At 40.4% G+C, this 19,642-nt stretch overlaps 1 protein-coding gene across 1 annotated transcript in view; it reads right to left on the bottom strand.

Moving 5' to 3' along the window:
• CIP2A (cellular inhibitor of PP2A) overlaps positions 1–19,642 on the bottom strand; it is a 32,749-nt gene that overhangs the window by 6,157 nt on the left and 6,950 nt on the right. Inside the window, exons 5-18 of the mRNA XM_081198963.1 lie at positions 18,562–18,658; positions 17,537–17,659; positions 17,120–17,265; positions 12,338–12,413; positions 11,429–11,653; positions 10,297–10,456; positions 9,355–9,496; positions 7,102–7,201; positions 6,061–6,179; positions 5,708–5,900; positions 4,507–4,581; positions 4,304–4,414; positions 3,737–3,933; positions 192–305 (exon numbers count right to left, since the gene is read on the bottom strand). Of these exons, the coding sequence (XP_081055089.1) occupies positions 192–305; positions 3,737–3,933; positions 4,304–4,414; positions 4,507–4,581; positions 5,708–5,900; positions 6,061–6,179; positions 7,102–7,201; positions 9,355–9,496; positions 10,297–10,456; positions 11,429–11,653; positions 12,338–12,413; positions 17,120–17,265; positions 17,537–17,659; positions 18,562–18,658 (1,878 nt within the window). The remainder of the gene's footprint in view (positions 1–191; positions 306–3,736; positions 3,934–4,303; positions 4,415–4,506; positions 4,582–5,707; positions 5,901–6,060; positions 6,180–7,101; positions 7,202–9,354; positions 9,497–10,296; positions 10,457–11,428; positions 11,654–12,337; positions 12,414–17,119; positions 17,266–17,536; positions 17,660–18,561; positions 18,659–19,642) is intronic.

Below are 19,642 nucleotides of genomic sequence, written 5' to 3'. Positions count from 1 at the left end.
CTTCATGATTGTTCTGTGCATGGAAAGGCAGCATACAAACCCTTTGAAAAACTGCAAACAAATCATAATACACTTCAGAATATTTCCAAGTATGTTAAAAAAAAAACCCCACTTAAAGCAGTTTTGATTAAAAATGAAGGTTTTCATTGAAACATAGCATCCTTTTAACTTAAGGTAAGAACTGAACTTACTTGTCGTTCTGTTGCTTGAGAGATTCGTTCTGCCTTTTAATGGTCTCAAGTTGTTTGTTCAGAGAATTACACATTAGCTGCAGGTCGTTATATTGTTTTTCAATGGTTTCATGCCTAAAAAGAGAAAAATATTATTATTAAACATAATTAATTTGAAGCGCTTTTCCTAAATGTGTTCTAGTAACGTGTCAAAGTTCCTACTTTCAAAATTACTGGACTTGCTCACAGGTGTGTTGACAGGTGTGATGTGCAACTTTCAGTACAAGCCTTAAAAGAGGGCTTATACTGAATCATGATCACAGAGTTCAAACATTTGAAATCTGTGATCAGGACTTCTTTTTGCAGTTATACTAAAATGCAGTTCATGGCCTAGGGAACTACTGCTAATTTTCCATGCAGATATAGCAATAAGAAACCTTGCACAGTAGGAAAAAATCATAGAATTGTAGAATTGGAAGGGTCATCTAGTTCAACCCTCTGCAATGCAAGAATAAGAATAATTTTTTATTTATAACTTGGCCTTCCCGGTTCAGAAAACTGGGCTCAGGGAGGCTAACAACAAATTTAAAACACTTAATTGTAACACACAGCTAAAGAACCCCTAACAGATGGCCATCCAACCAACCTCTGATTAAAAGCCTCCAGTGAAGGAAAGTTCTTATTAATGTTCAGTCAGAATCTTATTTCTGGCAATTTGAAAGCACTGGTTCAGATCCCGCCCTCTGGAGCAGCAGAAAGCAAACTTGCTCTATCTTCCATGTGACAGCCCTTCAGATATTTGAAGATGGCTATCATATCACCTCTCAGTTTCTCTTCTCCAGGCTAAACATGCCCAACTCCCTTAACTGTTAAGGCCTGGTTTCCAGACTCTTGATCATTGTGGGCACCCTCTTTTGCACAGGTTTCAGCTTACCAATGTCCCTTTTAAAGTATGGTGCCCAGAAGTGAACACAGTACTCCAGATAGGGTCTGACCAAAGCAGAATACAGTGGTGCCTCGCAAGACGAAATTAATTCGTTCCGCAAGTCTCTTCGTCTTGCGGTTTTTTCGTCTTGCGATGCACGGTTTCCCATAGGAATGCATTGAAAATCAATTAATGCGTTCCTAGGGAAACCGCCTTCAGACCAGGTCCGGGGACAGTCTGTCCCCGGACCTCTTCTGAAGGCTGGGGGGGGGGACAAGGGCTTTTCTTCCCACCCCCAGCATTTTAAAAAACCCTGGGACAGCGGAGGACTTCTCCGCTGTCCGGGCGATCTTAAAATGCTGGCGGGCGGCATTTTAAAATCCCCCCGGACAGCGGAGGACTTCTCCGCTGTCCGGGGCGATTTAAAAGCCCCTGGGAAGGCAGGCAGGGGGGACAAAGACTTTTGCCCCCCGCCAGCCTTCAGAAGAGGTCCTGGGAGCAGCGGGAAGCGAAGCGCTTCGCTTCCCCGCTTCCCCCGGACGTCTTTTGCAGCAAGGGGCTGCGGGGAGATCACTATCTCCCCGCAACCCCTTGCTTCAGAAGAGGTCCGGGGGCAGCGGGAAGCGAAGCGCTTCTTCCCCGCTTCCCCCCGACGTCTTTTGCAGCAAGGGGCTGCAGGGAGATCGCTATCTCCCCCCAGCCCCTTGCTTCAGAAGAGGTCCGGGAGCAGCGAGAAGCGAAGCGCTTCGCTTCCCCGCTTCCCCCGGTCTTTTGCAGCAAGGGGCTGCAGGGAGATCGCTATCTCCCCGCAACCCCTTGCTTCAGAAGAGGTCCGGGAGCAGCGGGAAGCGAAGCGCTTCGCTTCCCCGCTTCCCCCGGTCTTTTGCAGCAAGGGGCTGCAGGGAGATCGCTATCTCCCCGCAACCCCTTGCTTCAGAAGAGGTCCGGGGGCAGCGGGAAGCGAAGCGCTTCTTCCCCGCTTCCCCCCGACGTCTTTCGCAGCAAGGGGCTGCAGGGAGATCGCTATCTCCCCACGGCCCCTTGCTTCAAAAGAGAAGACCCGCTGTCCCCGGGGGCAAGCTTCGTTTTGCGAAGCAAGCCCATAGGGAAATTCGTCTTGCGAGGCAACTCGAAAACGGAAAAACCTTTCGTTTTGCGAGTTTTTCGTCTCGCGAGGCGTTCGTCTTGCAGGGTACCACTGTAGAGTAGTACTATTATTCCTTTGATCTGGACACTCTACTTCTGTTGATGCAGTCTAGAATTGTCATAGGCTTCTTGCTGCTGTATCACACTGTTGACATGTGTTAAGCCTGTGGTCTGCTAACCCCTAGATCCTTTATGTGCTGCTGTCAAGCCAGGTGTTCCCCCCTCCCCCATCCTTTACTTGTGTATCTGATTCTCATTGCTTACATATTCCTTCCTAACCTTACATTTGTCCCCAGTGAAATTAATTTCAAATTCATCACCAAGGACTAGCTTATTTTCTGCCCAAGTGTCAACACACAAACCTGCTTTCGACAAGTCCTGTTCAGGTGTTCAGCCTGACCAGCCAAGGACAAAAAATGTGTAGGAGTCAGATATATATATGTATGCCAGCCCCACCTTCAACATCTCCATGTGCACCTCATTTCACCCTCCACTCCAACCTTTGTGTGAAGGTCAGCAGTGGAGAAGCAGAGCTGGAATCCATGTCCCTGGCCCTCTACATATCTGAAGAGGGCTAAAGACTGCAGAACCTAATTTGAGATGCCAGTTCTATAGAGGTGGAAGCTGCAACAAGATGTTGCAACATAGTCTCACCTCCTATTAGAAGCGCTCTTTTTCCTGTGCTCTGGGCAGCCTGGATATTTCATCCCACACCTCAAATTTTCCATTACCATTTTCAAACTGACACTTTGCATTCAGACACTGCTGGGAAAACTTAGCCTTCCTGGGCTGTTTGGTGTGGAGAAGAATTTGCACCTTCCTAGTATTCCCCCCCCCCCCATGCTTCTATGCTGATATCGCTCTCTTGTTTCTCTCGGTGGCTCCATTTCATCATAGTTCCCTATGAGACAGTTGCATGCAAGCAAGCAAGGACAGGAATTACCAAAATAAGTCCTAGCTGAGATCAACCGTTGCCACCTAATTCTGCAAGCTGCCCTGAATATATAGATCAATCTGAATAATCTAATCTTATGAGATAAACTTCTATCCATACGTGTGAAGTCTTACATCAAAAATCACATTCATGTCTTACAACTAAGGCCTAAATTCTCAAAACCACAGGTCATGGCTCATAGGCATTACCTGCTGTTTCTAGAATAAGAAGTGGTTATAAACACCAAGCCCCTTACCTAAAGGGAAAGTGTCCCGTCCCCCCAAGACTGACTGTGCACCAGACTTGATCCCATGTTGTGTGCTCTGAAACCCATGCCCTGAATTCCTACTGTTGGATACTGTGATTTTGGTTTGGCATCTACCAGATGCCCACCTCCATCCCTACAACAACCAATACAGCTTTTGCAAGCCTCACAGATATCAATTTTGGAAAATATGCATATTTGTATAATCATCAAGTGCATAAGGTTGTGGGGTTGTTGTTGTTTTGCTTCAAAGACTCATTTCTTCACACATTTTTCATGGTAGCTTAACATCTTACTTTTGAAGAAGGTCAATGGAAGATCTTTTCAGTATCTCATGTTCCTCTGCTATTGTCTGTAGCTTCCTATTGTGTTCAAAGAGTTGTTCAATATCACTCTGTGCCCGTTCAGATTCTACTTGCTGTGCTTTCAACAAGGACTCAAGTTCTTCATTTTTTCGTTCAGTTTCCTTCAACATCGAAGCAAGTGTTCTAGCCTTTTGGAAAGACAAGGAGAATGTATTTCACTAGTGGGTTATGTTTGCTGCTCCATTCCATAGCTCACTTAAGGAACACTATCTGGTCAATGAGAAATCTACATTCCATCAATAACTTCCGAAGGGCACCAATCTATTCTTAAACTGGATAAATGTTAAAATTTTAAGGCTTTAGAAACATCAAGTATTGTGGACTGCAAAAGGATTGCAGTTATGCAAAAATTTAATATCAGTATTGATTCCACCCCCACCCCCCAAGTAAGTATAACCTAGTTTTCAAAAACAAGGCATACTGATGTACAACAAGCTTGCAGTGGCAGCTATGAGCAGACAGCAAATTAATTCTTGTGCAAATGTTTGTTTTACATACCTCTGACTCAGCTTGAGCTCTCTGGCAACGGTACTGGGCAATAAGTCTATCAGCTTGAGCAAGTGCTAAAGCCTTTGCTTCCAAAAGGTCTTGCAATCTAGTTTCTTTGGACTAAAAGAAAAACCAGAAGCAAAAGTAAATTGAAATACAGGTATGGACAAAGCAATCAGATGAAAAATTGTGCATATTAAACATGTACTCACTGCTAATGCAGACAGTTTCTGCTCATACACATCCATTATGTCAGACACCCTTACATCAGTGGCTGATTCTTTCACCTGTGGAAAATGTTAATAGCATAAGCTATGGCAGAATCTTTCCTACTTGGACAAATGAAAAGCTCAACAAAAGCAACACAAAATGACTACTATATTGGCAGATAACATTGGTTATCATTCCTGTATTAACAAAACAGTAATATAAATTGTTAAAGGATTTATATATAATCCATATAAATATATTTGTGCTTTATGCTCTGGCTGCAAGAGAGAGGGCTAGACAGTATTGCAATAAGTCGTGCAGGAGATTCAGAGGTCTAACAGAAGTTAAGCTAGGTATAAGCTAACAGACTTTTAAAATAAATTCTGACTGCCTTTCTTCAAATCATTGATCACTTATTTTATGTAATTATTGTATACCGTATGCTATAATTTTCAGTGTGGCAAATTGTGGTGGTTGGGATTGTTATGGCCTTTAGTTACTACAATAAACTTTTGATTGATCAGAATATAAATATACTGACATTTCATTCAACTAATTCTCCATGATCTTAAGCAATTTTCGCTTCAAACAAAATTATGGTAGAATTCAGTCACACTATGATGAACATTTGCTTTGTGCAAGCAATTCAGCTTGCCTAATGGGAAAAAATTCCCTCTCCTCCCTCTCTGCATTGTTCCAGGTGTTCTCCTAATGCCCCACCACCAAGGCCAATTTGGGGGAGGGGGGAAGCCTTGTTGCAAAAGTCAAAGTCTTTGTGCAGGGCTTCTGCTGCTGGGAGTAATTAGGTGAATACCGACCACAGAATTTAATTTTTAGTTTGTGACATACTGATGGCTGCTACAGAAAGCACATTCTTTTCAAGTTACTCTATCTAGAACGCTTCTGTTCAGAAGTGTCCTGTTACATGTTATGTACTTAATCTACTTGCCAATAGGCTTTCTTGAGTTCAGTGGAGCTTGGCCTAATCCCTCATCATTGTGGGTTCGGATCCCATATGGAACCTACTGCTTTGTAACAGTTTGGGCTTGTACTGTCTCTATCATGCCTTTGTGCAAAGCTTTCTATAGAAACTAGTCAGACTTCAGAAGCCTGAAAAATCTGATTGGAGCAGACTGCTTCGCATTTTACATATGCCAGGACAAAGCTGCTTTTATTCAAAAGCTGTATCTTAAAGCCATTAACCTCCAGGCTAGACTGGAGTTTCTGTATCAGGTCCTGAATGTTGAAAGTTGCAACATCGTCATTTGGAGCACAAGCAGCAGAACATTTCATTGGGTTAACACAGGTAATGGATGCTTGCATGTGGTTCCTTTTAGATGCGTGCTCTGCTTCCTGTTGTCTGTAAGAGTTATTGGCCGCAATACTTTCACCAAGCCTATATGAAAAACACATATAAGATTAAATCAGCAGGAAGGAATTGCAAATAAAATATAAACAGCTTTTTAATGAAGCAGGATCAAGAACTGACAACAAAAGCCCAGAGTAAACTTTTAACACAAGACAATTTTTAAAAATATGAAGAATAAGAAACTCACTCTATGGCAGGAAAATCTGGCAATGGTGCTGCTTCAAACAGAATTCTAAGTCCTGCCTGCACTTGCTCTCTGTGGTCTGATGTTAAAGCAAAAGCCAAAGGTGTAACCAAACGTTGGTCCTAGACACAAACCACTTGTGAGTGCAGATAAGCAATTATTTTAAGCAGCTAGACAAATATATTACACAAGAAGGAAAAACAAGTGATAAACACGTTCACTTTATCTGTTGCATTCTTAATGAAGCATTCTTTCTTTCAACCTTTAATGCCTCCTCTGGGATATTTTGAGTTGAAGCAGAAGATGTGGAAAGTAATCAGATCTGCTAAATTCTATTGGAAAATCTCAAATGCTGCCACTGTACAACTACACTCTGCAACCAGGCCTTTGGATGATTAACACCCTAGACCCTTTAAAATGTTTCTGTGGGAGGGGGTTATTGGTTTGTGGGATTTTTTTGTCCTTGGTTTTATTATATACCTTGTGTTTATATCTTGTATTTTTATGTTGTAAACTGCCCTGAAATCTATGAATGAATGAATGAAAGAAAGAAAGAAAGAAAGAAAGAAAGAAAGAAAGAAAGAAAGAATAAATAAAAACATACCCCATGCTATAGGTAATACTCTTCTAAAAATGAAACTGCACTAAAATTAAATTGGAACAATTATGTTGAATCAAGGGAAGTGTGAGCAAAACTCCACTTATACAGTGGGGATTTCCTGGCCACTCCCCTTTTGCACCCACAAAAGCTTCTAAAGGTTAAGTGATCCTTTAGAACAGGACGGATGAAAGCAAGGAATTGGGAGAGTTTAGAGGTAGAGGCCATTTCTATGCATACAAGGCACCTTTGGATTCAAAACACTGCCATGTACTTCTTAAAAAGGTATGATTAAATTGCAGTCTGGCTATGATGGAAAAGGTAAGTATTTGAAGAATGGCAGCTAGTATGTTGTCTGAAGATGCTGTTAGTCACTACAACAGAATGAGCATAATCATGTACACTGTCTATCTTAACAGGCATATAAATGATCAAATAAACCTTACCTGAAGAACTTTGTAAAAGTTGACTTCCATGTTAGAAACCAGCTGCTTAAGCTTGCTCATAAGATCCAGTGTTTTTAAGATTACATCAGCAGCAAGCTTGCTGAAAAAAGGTGATAATTAAAAGAGGTTACGGTACACCATAAATTCCAGCAATGACTAGCATGTCACATCTACACACTGCAGCCACCTACCCCAAACCTGACATCTGATATGGGGCAGATAAGGACATGTCTTCAAAGGAACAATTAGAAGCTTTAAGAGCTTCAGATTATTCCTTTGCAAGTGGGGCTCATTGATCAACACTGACAGTGAGCCCCATTGTGATTGGCTACACTGCAGAGTTCTGCCCACTTGACAAATAAAAAAATGATTAGAATTATTAAAACCACCTATGAAGCAAGCCAACTTAGCCATATGGTAGAATTGATGACATCCAGTAAAAGGATCCAATCATTCTCTGTTATGTTGGAGAGGATGCCAAATTATAGGTACATACTAACATATGTGGTGGGAATGTTCACAAATAGAACAATTTTAGAAGTTTCAAAAGAGATATCTCAGATTACAGCTCAGACAATCCCAGTAAAGCCTTACTTAATTTATATACTTCACATCTGGACCAAGTAGGAAGCAAGGAATCAAGAACAAATTTATTAACAGCAGCTAGAAAAGTTATAGCCAGAACTTGGGGATCCTTGCAATTAATGAATATTGATCACTGGTATAATATAGTCTGGAAAACAGCCATAATGGGCAAGCTGTTGCAAAAATTAATAGTGCCAAAAGGAGAGAAAAAAGCAAGATTATTTCCATACTGTATTGTGTGATTTTATTAAATACAGTAAGCTTACTCACATTTAACTCGGACACATTCAGCTTTATGTGCTTGGCAAAAAATTAAAAGGGGGTGGGTATCCAGGAAAAAGGCTCTGGCAATCCCACCTGCCACTGAACCCAATGTGTTTTGACTATATGAGATTTTGGCTTTAGGCATGATTGCTGGAAGGTAATCCCTGCGTAAACTGTGGGCTTATTGTATACAAATGAAACAGCACACAGACAAGAAATACAACGTATTTTGCAATATGGCATAGATAAGCAGGCAGTTCTCATTAGCTCAGTTCTATTACTCTGTGTTCTCCAAGTTTATTTCACTGGTTTACTGTTATCACCTCATTATTATGTACTGTAAAATGTTTCGTATCTCCTCCAGCCCACCGTGACCCATTTTTTCTTAGTCATGTCATGCTTTATGATTTGTGTGTGTACAATTTTGTAACAATAATATATATATATACACACACACACACACACACACACACACTTAATAAAACTACTTTTGTTTGTTTTTAAAACTGAAATGCAAAAAAACAAAACAAAACAAGTAACAGATTTTCTTTTGTGAAGAAACTTTGAACCAGCTATTTATATCTTACACTGCTCTTTGCTCTGACACTGGGTCTTTCATTTACATAGCTTTTGCCCTTGGAGGTTAAATCAAACGTTGCATATGTAATAGTCAATCTGCCTTGCATACCGAGATGTCTTGGAGTTCTTTTCTTAATTGAAAGAGGCCTGCTGTGACACAGTATTACTGTGATGATGCTTACAACATTCCCCACCCCACCCTATTTGCCTGTTTAAAATTATGTATAAATGGAAAACTTGAACACCTTTATTCCTTTCAAATGCATATCCATATAAATAGAAACTTCAGAATATTGTAATTAAAACGAAAGCCTTCAATTTCAAGGATATCTTGCCAACTGCTAGGGCTCAACAACAGTCAATGTTAAGCCACCGGGCATGCTCACTTTCCCTCTCATGCAGCCAGGCCTTCTGCAGTGTTTATTTTACTTTCAGTGGATCCTGGCTGGTTGTATTTTACTAAATTAGTGGTTTTTAAAAGCCAGCGACATAACCCAGGGTTTGAAACCGGTTCCTTTTGAAACTGATTACAGTTTGTTTTAAAACATGGACTGCTGATTGTAGGACATGAGCAGTCAATATTTGCAGAAAGTGAAACTAAAAGTTGCAGAACTTGACCGCAGGAGGGGCAAAAGGGGAAGCGAACTGCATGAACCTGAGGCTTTGCTCAAGCTTGTTGTAGCTTACACGTGGCTTGGTGTTGTAAATGAACAAAATCTATATGTTTGGGCTATTTTTCCCCTAAAGAAAGATAATGTAAGTGTATCCTTAAGAAGACTGAACCTAAAGGATTGGTCCAGGGGTTTTAAAACAAAAGGTGCTTACCTCAGTTCAGAGTCCATTACCTTTGTCCCAAAGCCAAAGTCAATCCCACTGCATGTAAAGTGGTATTCAATTAAAGATGTACATTTGTTGGCTGTTAGAGCCTTAGTAACATGCATTTTTAGCGTATCATCTGCACAAAGCGGTAGGTTCTGTTAAGGATAAATCTGACTCATGAAAGATGATTTTTTTTTTTTTACAGAAGGAAATATTTAGCAGGAGAACATTTGTACTTTACTACGAGTCTCCAAGTAGTGTTCGTAAGGGCTGATGCTATTCCTTAATTACTTTTCAGCAATTTAGAGACTGGATAACTCTATGTATTTAAAAATAAATAAATAAGCCAAAGAGAAATTTGCAGCTCTAAGCTAGTCTAATCGATCTTGATTTCTGTCTAAATGCCAGAAAAACTCTGATCATATAATCATTAATGAACACATGAAATTCAGGGCACTTTTTGGTCCATACTTTTCTGGATGTACACTTCCTATAATAAAAACCCAGTGCATGAAAGGAAAATGCGTAAACACAGAGAATACATATTCAAGAAGTGCAACTGTTTGATTTCCGACCATTCCCTTCACATATTTAGACACATGACTCTTCACACTTATGTTTGTCATGACAAATGCTAGTTTTTGCAGAAAATGAATCTGTTGTGTAAACTGTAAAGCAGTCTTTAACAAACACTGTTCAAACATGTATCACCTTTCTAAAGTCCCTTTTAACCGTTACATTGTATTCCAGTTACAAAATATAATGCACAGACACCATATTTTATCCTGAAGTATTTTAAGAGCAACCTTTTCTATAGTTTGCCTGTTTACCCAAAGTCTTGGGTTTAAAGTATTATTTAAATCAAATGCATTCATCTATTTTACAGACTACTGAGTATAGTTTCATGGTAAGCTCATGATTAAAAAAAAGAACGTGGATCAAGGATATTTCTCAAGACATCAACAGCCCCAATCATTCTTTCACACTTCTTCTTTGCCAACAGGTCTTCTAAGACATGGTCCGGCAAATGAATATGGTCAAGAAGAACAGGAAGAAGAAGATCCACAAAGCGCTCAGCTGCAGCACTGCAGCCTGTATCAATAACATCCTGCAGCAGAAGAATGACATGCTTGTTGGCACCCAGGTAACTGATAAATAATATATACTACCCCCTCCTCAAATCTGCTTTCTAAGTCCAAAACCACTCAGTCTTCATCTCAAGGTCCATGAAACATACCATTCCCATGATTAGTTTTTTTATCACAGAAGATAGATTCTGAAACATATTCCAGTCCAATCTGATGAAACTTAACTACAATATTTTGCAGTGGCAAGTGCACTACTGTTGGTCTTTATACTGTAAGCTTAAGAACTTGCAGAAGCTATAGGTGGCAGACATTTTATTACAAGACGCATAAGCCTTGTTAAGCAGAGGCTTAAGATCAAGGGAAAAGAAAGGTTGGAGGATCCATGTACATCTTTTCCCTCTTCCTTTAAAAACAATTCTTCCATACTGTTCCTTTCCACCCCGTGGGGAGAAACATCAGACTTCACTTGCTTATTAAGGAAGTGATCTGGGTACTGGGCTGATGCAGGAGTCCTAACCTGGCTACTCATGAAAACAACCTGAGCCAAGATGAGGCAAATATACTTACAGAACACCAGGTGTAAAGACTGCCCCCTCAAACACTAGATAGAGGTAGTTTACCCCAAATTTCCATTAAAGTTGATTTGCAAAAACATGCACATGGCTAGCAATAACCTAATGGGAGTGGCCAAAATGCAACATGTATTTTTTTTAAAAAAAGTTAAATATGAACCTTTTGGGATATTGTTTATAAAATATAAGAACTATTTTTGCATTGGCTTCATTTGCTATTTTCATATACAGTTACCAGCAACAAAACTAGCTAAGGGCTTAACGATATTACCAAATGACAAGGTTAAAAGTGACGCAAGTTGTTTCTTGTTGGGATGTGTGTGGCACAGCTATGAGGCTGGAGCAAGTGCCTCATTTTCACATTGAATGGACTGGCTCGCTGAGAAGACATTTGAAGCCAATTGTAAAAGAAGTCAGTACCTCAAATATCTCCCTGAACAGCTCCAATGCAAGAGCTGAGCAGTTTTCAGATGCTTCCAGAGGTTGGTTTGACCAATGTACTAAGAGGACAGATGGCTCTGAAGGCTTAGATCGAGTTGCAAGTCTTGTGCTTCCACAGCTTGCCTTATTTGGCTCCAATATTGCCTGACGCAAGATGTGACGGAGTTCCGTTACCGAACAGAAGGAAAGTAGCAACTCCAACACCTAAGCAGAAATGACTATCTTTCAGATTACAGTAATGGAAAGTTTCGACACACAAATAAACTGCTTGTTTTACCCATGTTACAGCTGTAAAGGACGTGCCAAAAATCTGACCTCCTATATACAAGTCTGTATTATACCGGAAACACACCACTGATGCATTCAGCCTGCAAATGCCAAATGTTTACAGTTCTCTCGCTTCTGCCCTCAGGGATACTTTAAAAGGAGATGTCAGGGCATGTAAAGTTTGTGGTTTTCCACAGACCTACGGTCAGTCAGCGACTGTATCAGGGAGATCTTATACAAAAGCATGGTGGAAATAGTGTTCACAAAATACGAAGGAACCGCACAGAGCATAAACCTCACAGCCACAGTTCAAACACACACATTTTCCTGACATGAGGATGTAACTTTCTACACAATCTGCAAACTGTTTTATTTGAATGCACACACTCATTCATATAACGTTGTGGCTTACTTGGCTTGTAAGTAAAGTTTAATCTTACTGAAATAGTAAGCACAACATGATCCATACAAGCCGAGCTGCCCAAAATATGTAGGTATCAACATTAGTGTATTTCACCATATTTCAAGGCATTTACTTAAAGTTAAGGATGGATGTAAGAATGCTGAGTATCTGGATTCTGTTAAGGCGTATCACTACAAAGGTATTTAGCTGTAAAGTACCTTTGCTGAAGAATCAGAATCCCTTCCATGAAGGAGACCCAATACCTGAGTGACGCAGGAGGTAAAATGTTCATATCTACATTGACAAAAGAAAAAAAATGTTGAAATACAGTTTTCATTTTGGAAACTTTACTCAACATTCAAAAGGAGGATTTCTTGAGTATTGCTCATAATTCATTTTTAGTTTAAATATTGTAGCTTTAACTATTGAAGAATGTCAAAGAGTCACAGTAAGTGGTGCTAGGAAAGACTGGCTACAAGGGCTAATATACCAACTAAAAGAGTAAAAATAGCTCAAACACAGCATATCAACGCTATAAATCAATATTATCAAACAAGTGTTTTTGAGTCTGGGTGTCAATCCCAATGTCTAATTCACAGCACATAAAATAAAGTTCAAATTCTTACATGTTGTTAAGGCAATTCTAATTAAGCAAGACCCTTCATGGATCACTGCCTTGCCGTGGCGAAGGGGCTTGAAGAACTCAGAGAAGCTATGAACGATGCCGAGCAGGGCACCCAAGATGAACAGGTCATAGTGGAGAGTTTTGACCAAACGTGATCCACCTGGAGTAGGAACCGGCAAGCCACTCCAGTATCCCTGCCAAGAAAACTCCATGGACAAAGACAACAGGCATATAAAAGTTATGACACTGGAAGATGAGCCCCTCAGGTCGGAAGGTGTCCAACATGCTACTGGGGAAGAGCGGAGGACAAGTACAAGTAGATCCAGAGCTGATGAAGCGGCTGGGCCAAAGCCGAAAGGACGCTCAGTTGCGGATATGCATGGAAGCGAAAGGAAAGTCCAATGCTGTAAAGAAAAATATTGCATAGGAACCTGGAATGTAAGAACCATGAACCTGGGTAAGTTGGATGTGGTCAAAAATGAGATGGCGAGAATAAATATTGACATCCTGGGCATCAGTGAGCTAAAATGGACGGGAATGGGCGAATTCAGTTCGGATGACTATCATATCTACTACTGTGGGCAAGAAACCCGTAAAAGAAATGGAGTGGCCCTCATAGTCAACAAAAGAGTGGCGAAAGCTGTACTGGGATGCAGTCTCAAAAATGATAGAATGATCTCGATACGAATCCAAGGCAGACCTTTTAACATCACAGTAATCCAAGTGTATGCACCAACTACTGGTGCTGAAGAAACTGAAATTGACCAATTCTATGAAGACTTACAAGACCTTATAGAAGTGACACCAAAGAAGGATGTTCTGCTCATTATAGGTGATTGGAATGCTAAAGTAGGGAATCAAGAGATAAAAGGAACAACTGGCAAGTTTGGCCTTGGAGATCAAAACGAAGCAGGGCAAAGGCTAATAGAGTTCTGCCAAGAGAACAAGTTGGTCATCACAAACACGCTTTTCCAACAACACAAGAGACGACTCTACACATGGACATCCCCAGATGGGCAACATCGAAATCAGATTGATTATATTCTCTGCAGCCAAAGATGGAGAAGCTCTATACAGTCAGCAAAAACAAGACCTGGAGCTGACTGTGGCTCAGATCATCAGCTTCTTATAGCAAAATTCAAGCTTAAACTGAAGAAAGTAGGAAAAGCCACTGGACAGGTAAGATACAATCTAAACCAAATCCCTTATGAATACACAGTGGAAGTGAGGAACAGGTTTAAGGATTTAGATTTGCTGGACAGAGTGCCTGAAGAACTATGGGTGGAGGCTCGCAACATTATACAGGAGGCAGCAACTAAAACCATCCCAATGAAAAAGAAATGCAAGAAAGCAAAGTGGCTGTCCAACGAGGCCTTACAAATAGCGGGGGAGAGAAGGCAAGCAAAATGCGAGGGAGATAATGAAAGATACAAGAAATTGAATGCAGATTTCCAAAGAATAGCAAGGAGAGACAAGAAGGCCTTCTTAAACGAGCAATGCAAAGAAATAGAGGAAAGCAACAGAATGGGAAGAACCAGAGATCTGTTCAAGAAAATCGGAAATATGAAAGGAACATTTCGTACAAAGATTACCATAATAAAGGACAAAAGTGGTAAAGACCTAACTGAAGCAGAAGACATCAAGAAGAGGTGGCAAGAATACACAGAGGAATTATACCAGAAAGATATGGATGTCTCGTACACCCCAGGTAGTGTGGTTGCTGACCTTGAGCCAGACATCCTGGAGAGTGAAGTCAAATGGGCCTTAGAAAGCACTGCAAATAACAAGGCCAGTGGAAGTGATGGTATTCCAGCTGAACTGTTTAAAATTTTAAAAGATGATGCTGTTAAGGTGCTACACTCAATATGCCAGCAAGTTTGGAAAACTCAGCAGTGGCCAGAGGATTGGAGAAGATCAGTCTACATCCCAATCCCAAAGAAAGGCAGTGCCAAAGAATGCTCCAACTACCGCACAATTGCACTCATTTCACACGCTAGCAAGGTTATGCTTAAAATTCTACAAGGAAGGCTCAAGCAGTATGTGGACCGAGAACTCCCAGAAGTGCAAGCTGGATTTAGAAGAGGCAGAGGAACCAGAGACCAAATTGCAAACATGCGCTGGATTATGGAGAAAGCTAGAGAGTTCCAGAAAGACATCTACTTCTGCTTCATTGACTATGCAAAAGCCTTTGACTGTGTTGACCACAGCAAACTATGGCAAGTTCTTAAAAAAATGGGAGTGCCTGATCACCTCATCTGTCTCCTGAGAAATCTCTATGTGGGACAAGAAGCTACAGTTAGAACTGGATATGGAACAACTGATTGGTTCCAAATTGGGAAAGGAGTACGGCAAGGCTGTATATTGTCTCCCTGCTTATTTAACTTATATGCAGAACTCATCATGCGAAAGGCTGGGCTGGATGAATCCCAAGCCGGAATTAAGATTGCCGGAAGAAATATCAACAACCTCAGATATGCAGATGACACAACCTTGATGGCAGAAAGTGAAGAGGAATTAAAGAACCTTTTAATGAGGGTGAAAGAGGAGAGCGCAAAATATGGTCTGAAGCTCAACATCAAAAAAACGAAGATCATGGCCACTGGGCCCATCACCTCCTTGCAAATAGAAGGGGAAGAAATGGAGGCAGTGAGAGATTTTACTTTCTTGGGCTCCATGATCAGTGCAGATGGTGACAGCAGTCACGAAATTAAAAGACGCCTGCTCCTTGGGAGAAAGGCGATGGCAAACCTAGACAACATCTTAAAAAGCAGAGACATCACCTTGCCAACAAAGGTCCGTATAGTAAAAGCCATGGTTTTCCCAGTAGTGATGTATGGAAGTGAGAGCTGGACCATAAAGAAGGCTGATCGCCGAAGAATTGATGCTTTTGAATTATGGTGCTGGAGGAGACTCTTGAGAGTCCCATGGACTGCAAGAAGATCAAACCTCTCCATTCTGAAGGAAATCAGCCCTGAGCGCACACTGGAAGGACAGATCGTGAAGCTGAGGCTCCAATACTTTGGCCACCTCATGAGAAGAGAAGACTCCCTGGAAAAGACCCTGATGTTGGGAAAGATGGAGGGCACAAGGAGAAGGGGACGACAGAGAATGAGATGGTTGGATGGTGTTCTTGAAGCTACCAGCATGAGTTTGATCAAACTGCGGGAGGCAGTGGAGGACAGAAGTGCCTGGCGTGCTCTGGTCCATGGGGTCACGAAGAGTCGGACACGACTAAACGACTAAACAACAACAACAACAATTAAGCAAGACATAAAACCTAATGCAAATATGACAGTTCTATGCACAGATGTCATTTAAGCATTTTTATCTTGCTCTTCGGCCAAAGACTTACATAAGATCAATAAAAACAAGGTCTCCCTGCCTACAGGCTTACAAACAGAAAGATGTCATACAAAAGGAAAAAGGGGTGGGGAATGGGGTGGGGGAAGCAAACAAATGCAGACACCACTTCTTAAAATTTCAATGCTCTGGTAAGAACCACTTGAATAGAAACACTATGGGAGAGGAGTCAATTGGAACTTCTCTCTCGGCAAAACATGCCTGTGTGAATACTGAGGACCTATTTGCTTTCCATTTAGAAAGCCATACATGTTTCAAATATCTATTCTGAAAATTAGATTCTGCAGCTCTTGGAATACAGCTGGAGACCTGCTGTTGATTACAGCATTATAGGAACTGACTGCAAATAAGAAAAGGAGAATAATTTCATTTTCTGTTGATTCCAATATGGTGAAATTTCAGATCTAGCAGGTGATAACAATGTAGGCAAAGCTAAGCACATTCCACATGTGTTGAATGGGCACGAGTGATAGAAAATTATATTCTGGTGCAAGGGAATAAAGATATTTATTGACACATCTTCCTGGGAATAAAATGGATGCTAACACCAAAAATGTCAGGCAGCTGGATAATCTACAGCTCTTTCTCAGTTGCAGCAGGGGGGAGAAATGACATCTAAGGGTATGATTATTGAAAATGTCCACTCCGCAGGCCTGTTTCACAAACAGAAGGGAATACATCTTCTAAAATGGTGCTGAATGAAACAGTGGTCATCATCATCTTTTACTGTACTTTGACATTTAGAAGCACCACAGGTAAAAGTGCTCAAGAGACAAGTCCAGCCTGCCTCTTGCCTTACATTGGGATGGCTATAATCCCAGTCTTCTCACCATAGTTATGCACAAAGGGCTACAGGGAAGACTGAAGTAGAAAACTCAGCTTCTGTCACCTTTAAAGCCACATGATTACAGAGCTTAGGACAGAAAAACGTGCAAAAATGGACACACAAATTAAGGAACGATAACAGAGAGCCCCGAAAAGAATATTTGTAGGTAGGCTTATTTTGAAGACATACTTGGTAAGATAAACTGCAATCTTGGGATTTTTCAGAAGATCCATGAGAAGATCAACAGAGTACTTTCTTGTTAGTGTTCCATCACCATTGACAAGAATGTTGAATATCAACTGGAAAGTCTGATGAATATTTCTGGAATGGAAAAGCTAAACAAAGAGCTCTGATTTACAATAATGAACCATCACACACCCAGCTATATCAATGCAAACCTATAAACCTGAAATATGACATCAATAAATATGATTCAATTGGATGATAAAAGATATGCATAGTTAGTACAACAGGCCTGCATTACTTGATTTGCACAGGTTGCTGGTGTAATTCCACATCCTGCCACAAATATTATTATCGGCAAGATTAACATGCCTGAAGTAAAAGCTATTTCTTTAAAAGAAGAAGAAAAGAACACATCCTTACCTTTTCTCCAACTTCTTCATTTAATGTAAGACTTGACAATATTGAAAGTGCGAATACAACCATTGTTAGACTACTGTGGGCCAAGAAACTGATCAGAGTACGATAGAAACTCTTCACATTTGTCTAGTACAAAGACAAGAAAAAACATTCCTAGAAAAAGTTGCATTCGAGTGTAACCTGTTGCTGCCTAAGTCAATATATTCTATTCCTTACCATTTCACTAGATTAATTAAAAGATTGCTTTCCCATGGAATGTACATGTCATTTCACCAATATCCACAGGAACTGATAATGCATTAATGTTTTATTTTAATGTTACTTTGGAAATATGTTTAGAAACCTTTAGAGTGTGAAGGACAGTAGAGATCCAGGATGGCCAACTCAAGAAAATAAAAGTTTACACTTCATCTCTGAAGTTATTTATATGCAAATTTCCACTGAAATCAATGAGATTCATACACATTTGTGAAAGACTGCAAAATGTTGGTGTTCACTGAGAAGTGAAGTGTAATTTTTGAGGATTTGGATTTCAGAAATATTAGCATAGCTAAAGGGAGAGAAAAAAATGAGGAAACATGAAATCCATATAAAAGACCTTTACCGATGAACTTGGCCAAAATTAGATCTAGTGTTTGTTAAAATAATCAAAAGCAAGAGGAGTCATATCCAAGTGCTGTGGAAAGTCCTCATTCTCGACTTCTTTTCTGCATTACATTAGTGTAATCATTTTCTCTGGGCTCATTAGCATGAGACGATAGTCCTGTAGTTTTGAAGGTACACAGGAAATGTCTTTACCACCTCTGCTAAATATGTAAATACAGAAGGAAATTTCCCCAGATTAACCAAGCCATTTCTTGAAATTCTAATTTCTTCCATGTTCTTTGGAGATAATGGTTGTGCTCATCTGCTCTATAAGATCAAGAGAAAGAATCAACTCCCACTTGCTCACTTAAAGTGCTAATGTTTCACACGCTCAAATGATTAGACTCCCCTTCAAAAAGATTTCAATAAAGAAAGTTTCTTACCAATGACTTAATATGTGCTTGAATGGATAGATTGTGTCGACACAGATTTGCCATAAGTCCTAGGCATGGTATTGTTAACTCGTCTTCTGTAGACTGACTAAAATAAAAGCCCATAATAAAGCAATCTGCTTTGTTAACATGTTTATTAGAATTCCATACTTCGTTTCTTATAAAACTGATTCCTTCAATTTAACCGTTATCCCCTCAGAGCAACTTTCACTTTGTTATCCAAATCAGTAGAACGATCCCACATGCAGAACACAAGTAAATCACTGCATTGGAATTGCTGTATGCTTATACCTATCATTAATAAAACTATGTGCTGCTCACTTTATAATTATGCACAGAGTGCAATCCTACAAAAGTAAGCTCCACTGAATTTAACAGGACATACTCCAAGGTTAGTGTATACAGGATTGCAGCATAAGCCGTTCAAAACACTTATCAGTTTGCCCACCCACATACAGCTGCTGGTGTCATAATGACTTTAATGGTAGGACTTAACACTTCTTGCAGAAGAGAAGCCACTAAAGAGAATGAAAACCCAAGTGTAATTAGCTTTATTAATTTTACTGAAAACAAAAGTTATATGTCTTCTTCCCCATATGCTACTCTTATTTTAGTGCATTTTAGAGACTGACATGAAGGTGGCCAATTAAACTCTCCTCTGAAACTAAACAGAAGTGGTATGGCAAATATCTGAATAGGACTCTCCTTCCTTGGAGGTTTTTGAGCAGAGGTGGGATGGTTGTCTGTCATGGATGCTTTAGCTGAGATTCCTGCATTGCAGGGGGTTGGAGTAGATGACCCTTAGGTCCCTTCCAACTCTAAGATTCTATGATTTTATGATTCTATGAAACCACCTGGGAAGTGGAGAGGAGGGCAGGGAGTTTCATCTCTCTTCACTTGCTTATTGCAAGTTCAGCTCTACCCACCAACACTACCTCTGTTCCATCTTCCCATCTCCTAACTCAGTTGGTAGAGCATGAGACTTTTAATCTCAGAGTTGTGGATGTGCGCCCCATGTTGGGCAAATGTTTCCTGCGTTACAGGGGGTTGGACTATTTGACCCTCGTGGTCC

The sequence above is a fragment of the Podarcis bocagei genome, assembly GCF_964188305.1.
Source record: "Podarcis bocagei genome assembly, chromosome: 6".
In the NCBI taxonomy this organism is placed as follows: Eukaryota; Metazoa; Chordata; class Lepidosauria; order Squamata; family Lacertidae; genus Podarcis; species Podarcis bocagei.
This window is presented reverse-complemented; position numbering and strand designations above follow the sequence as displayed.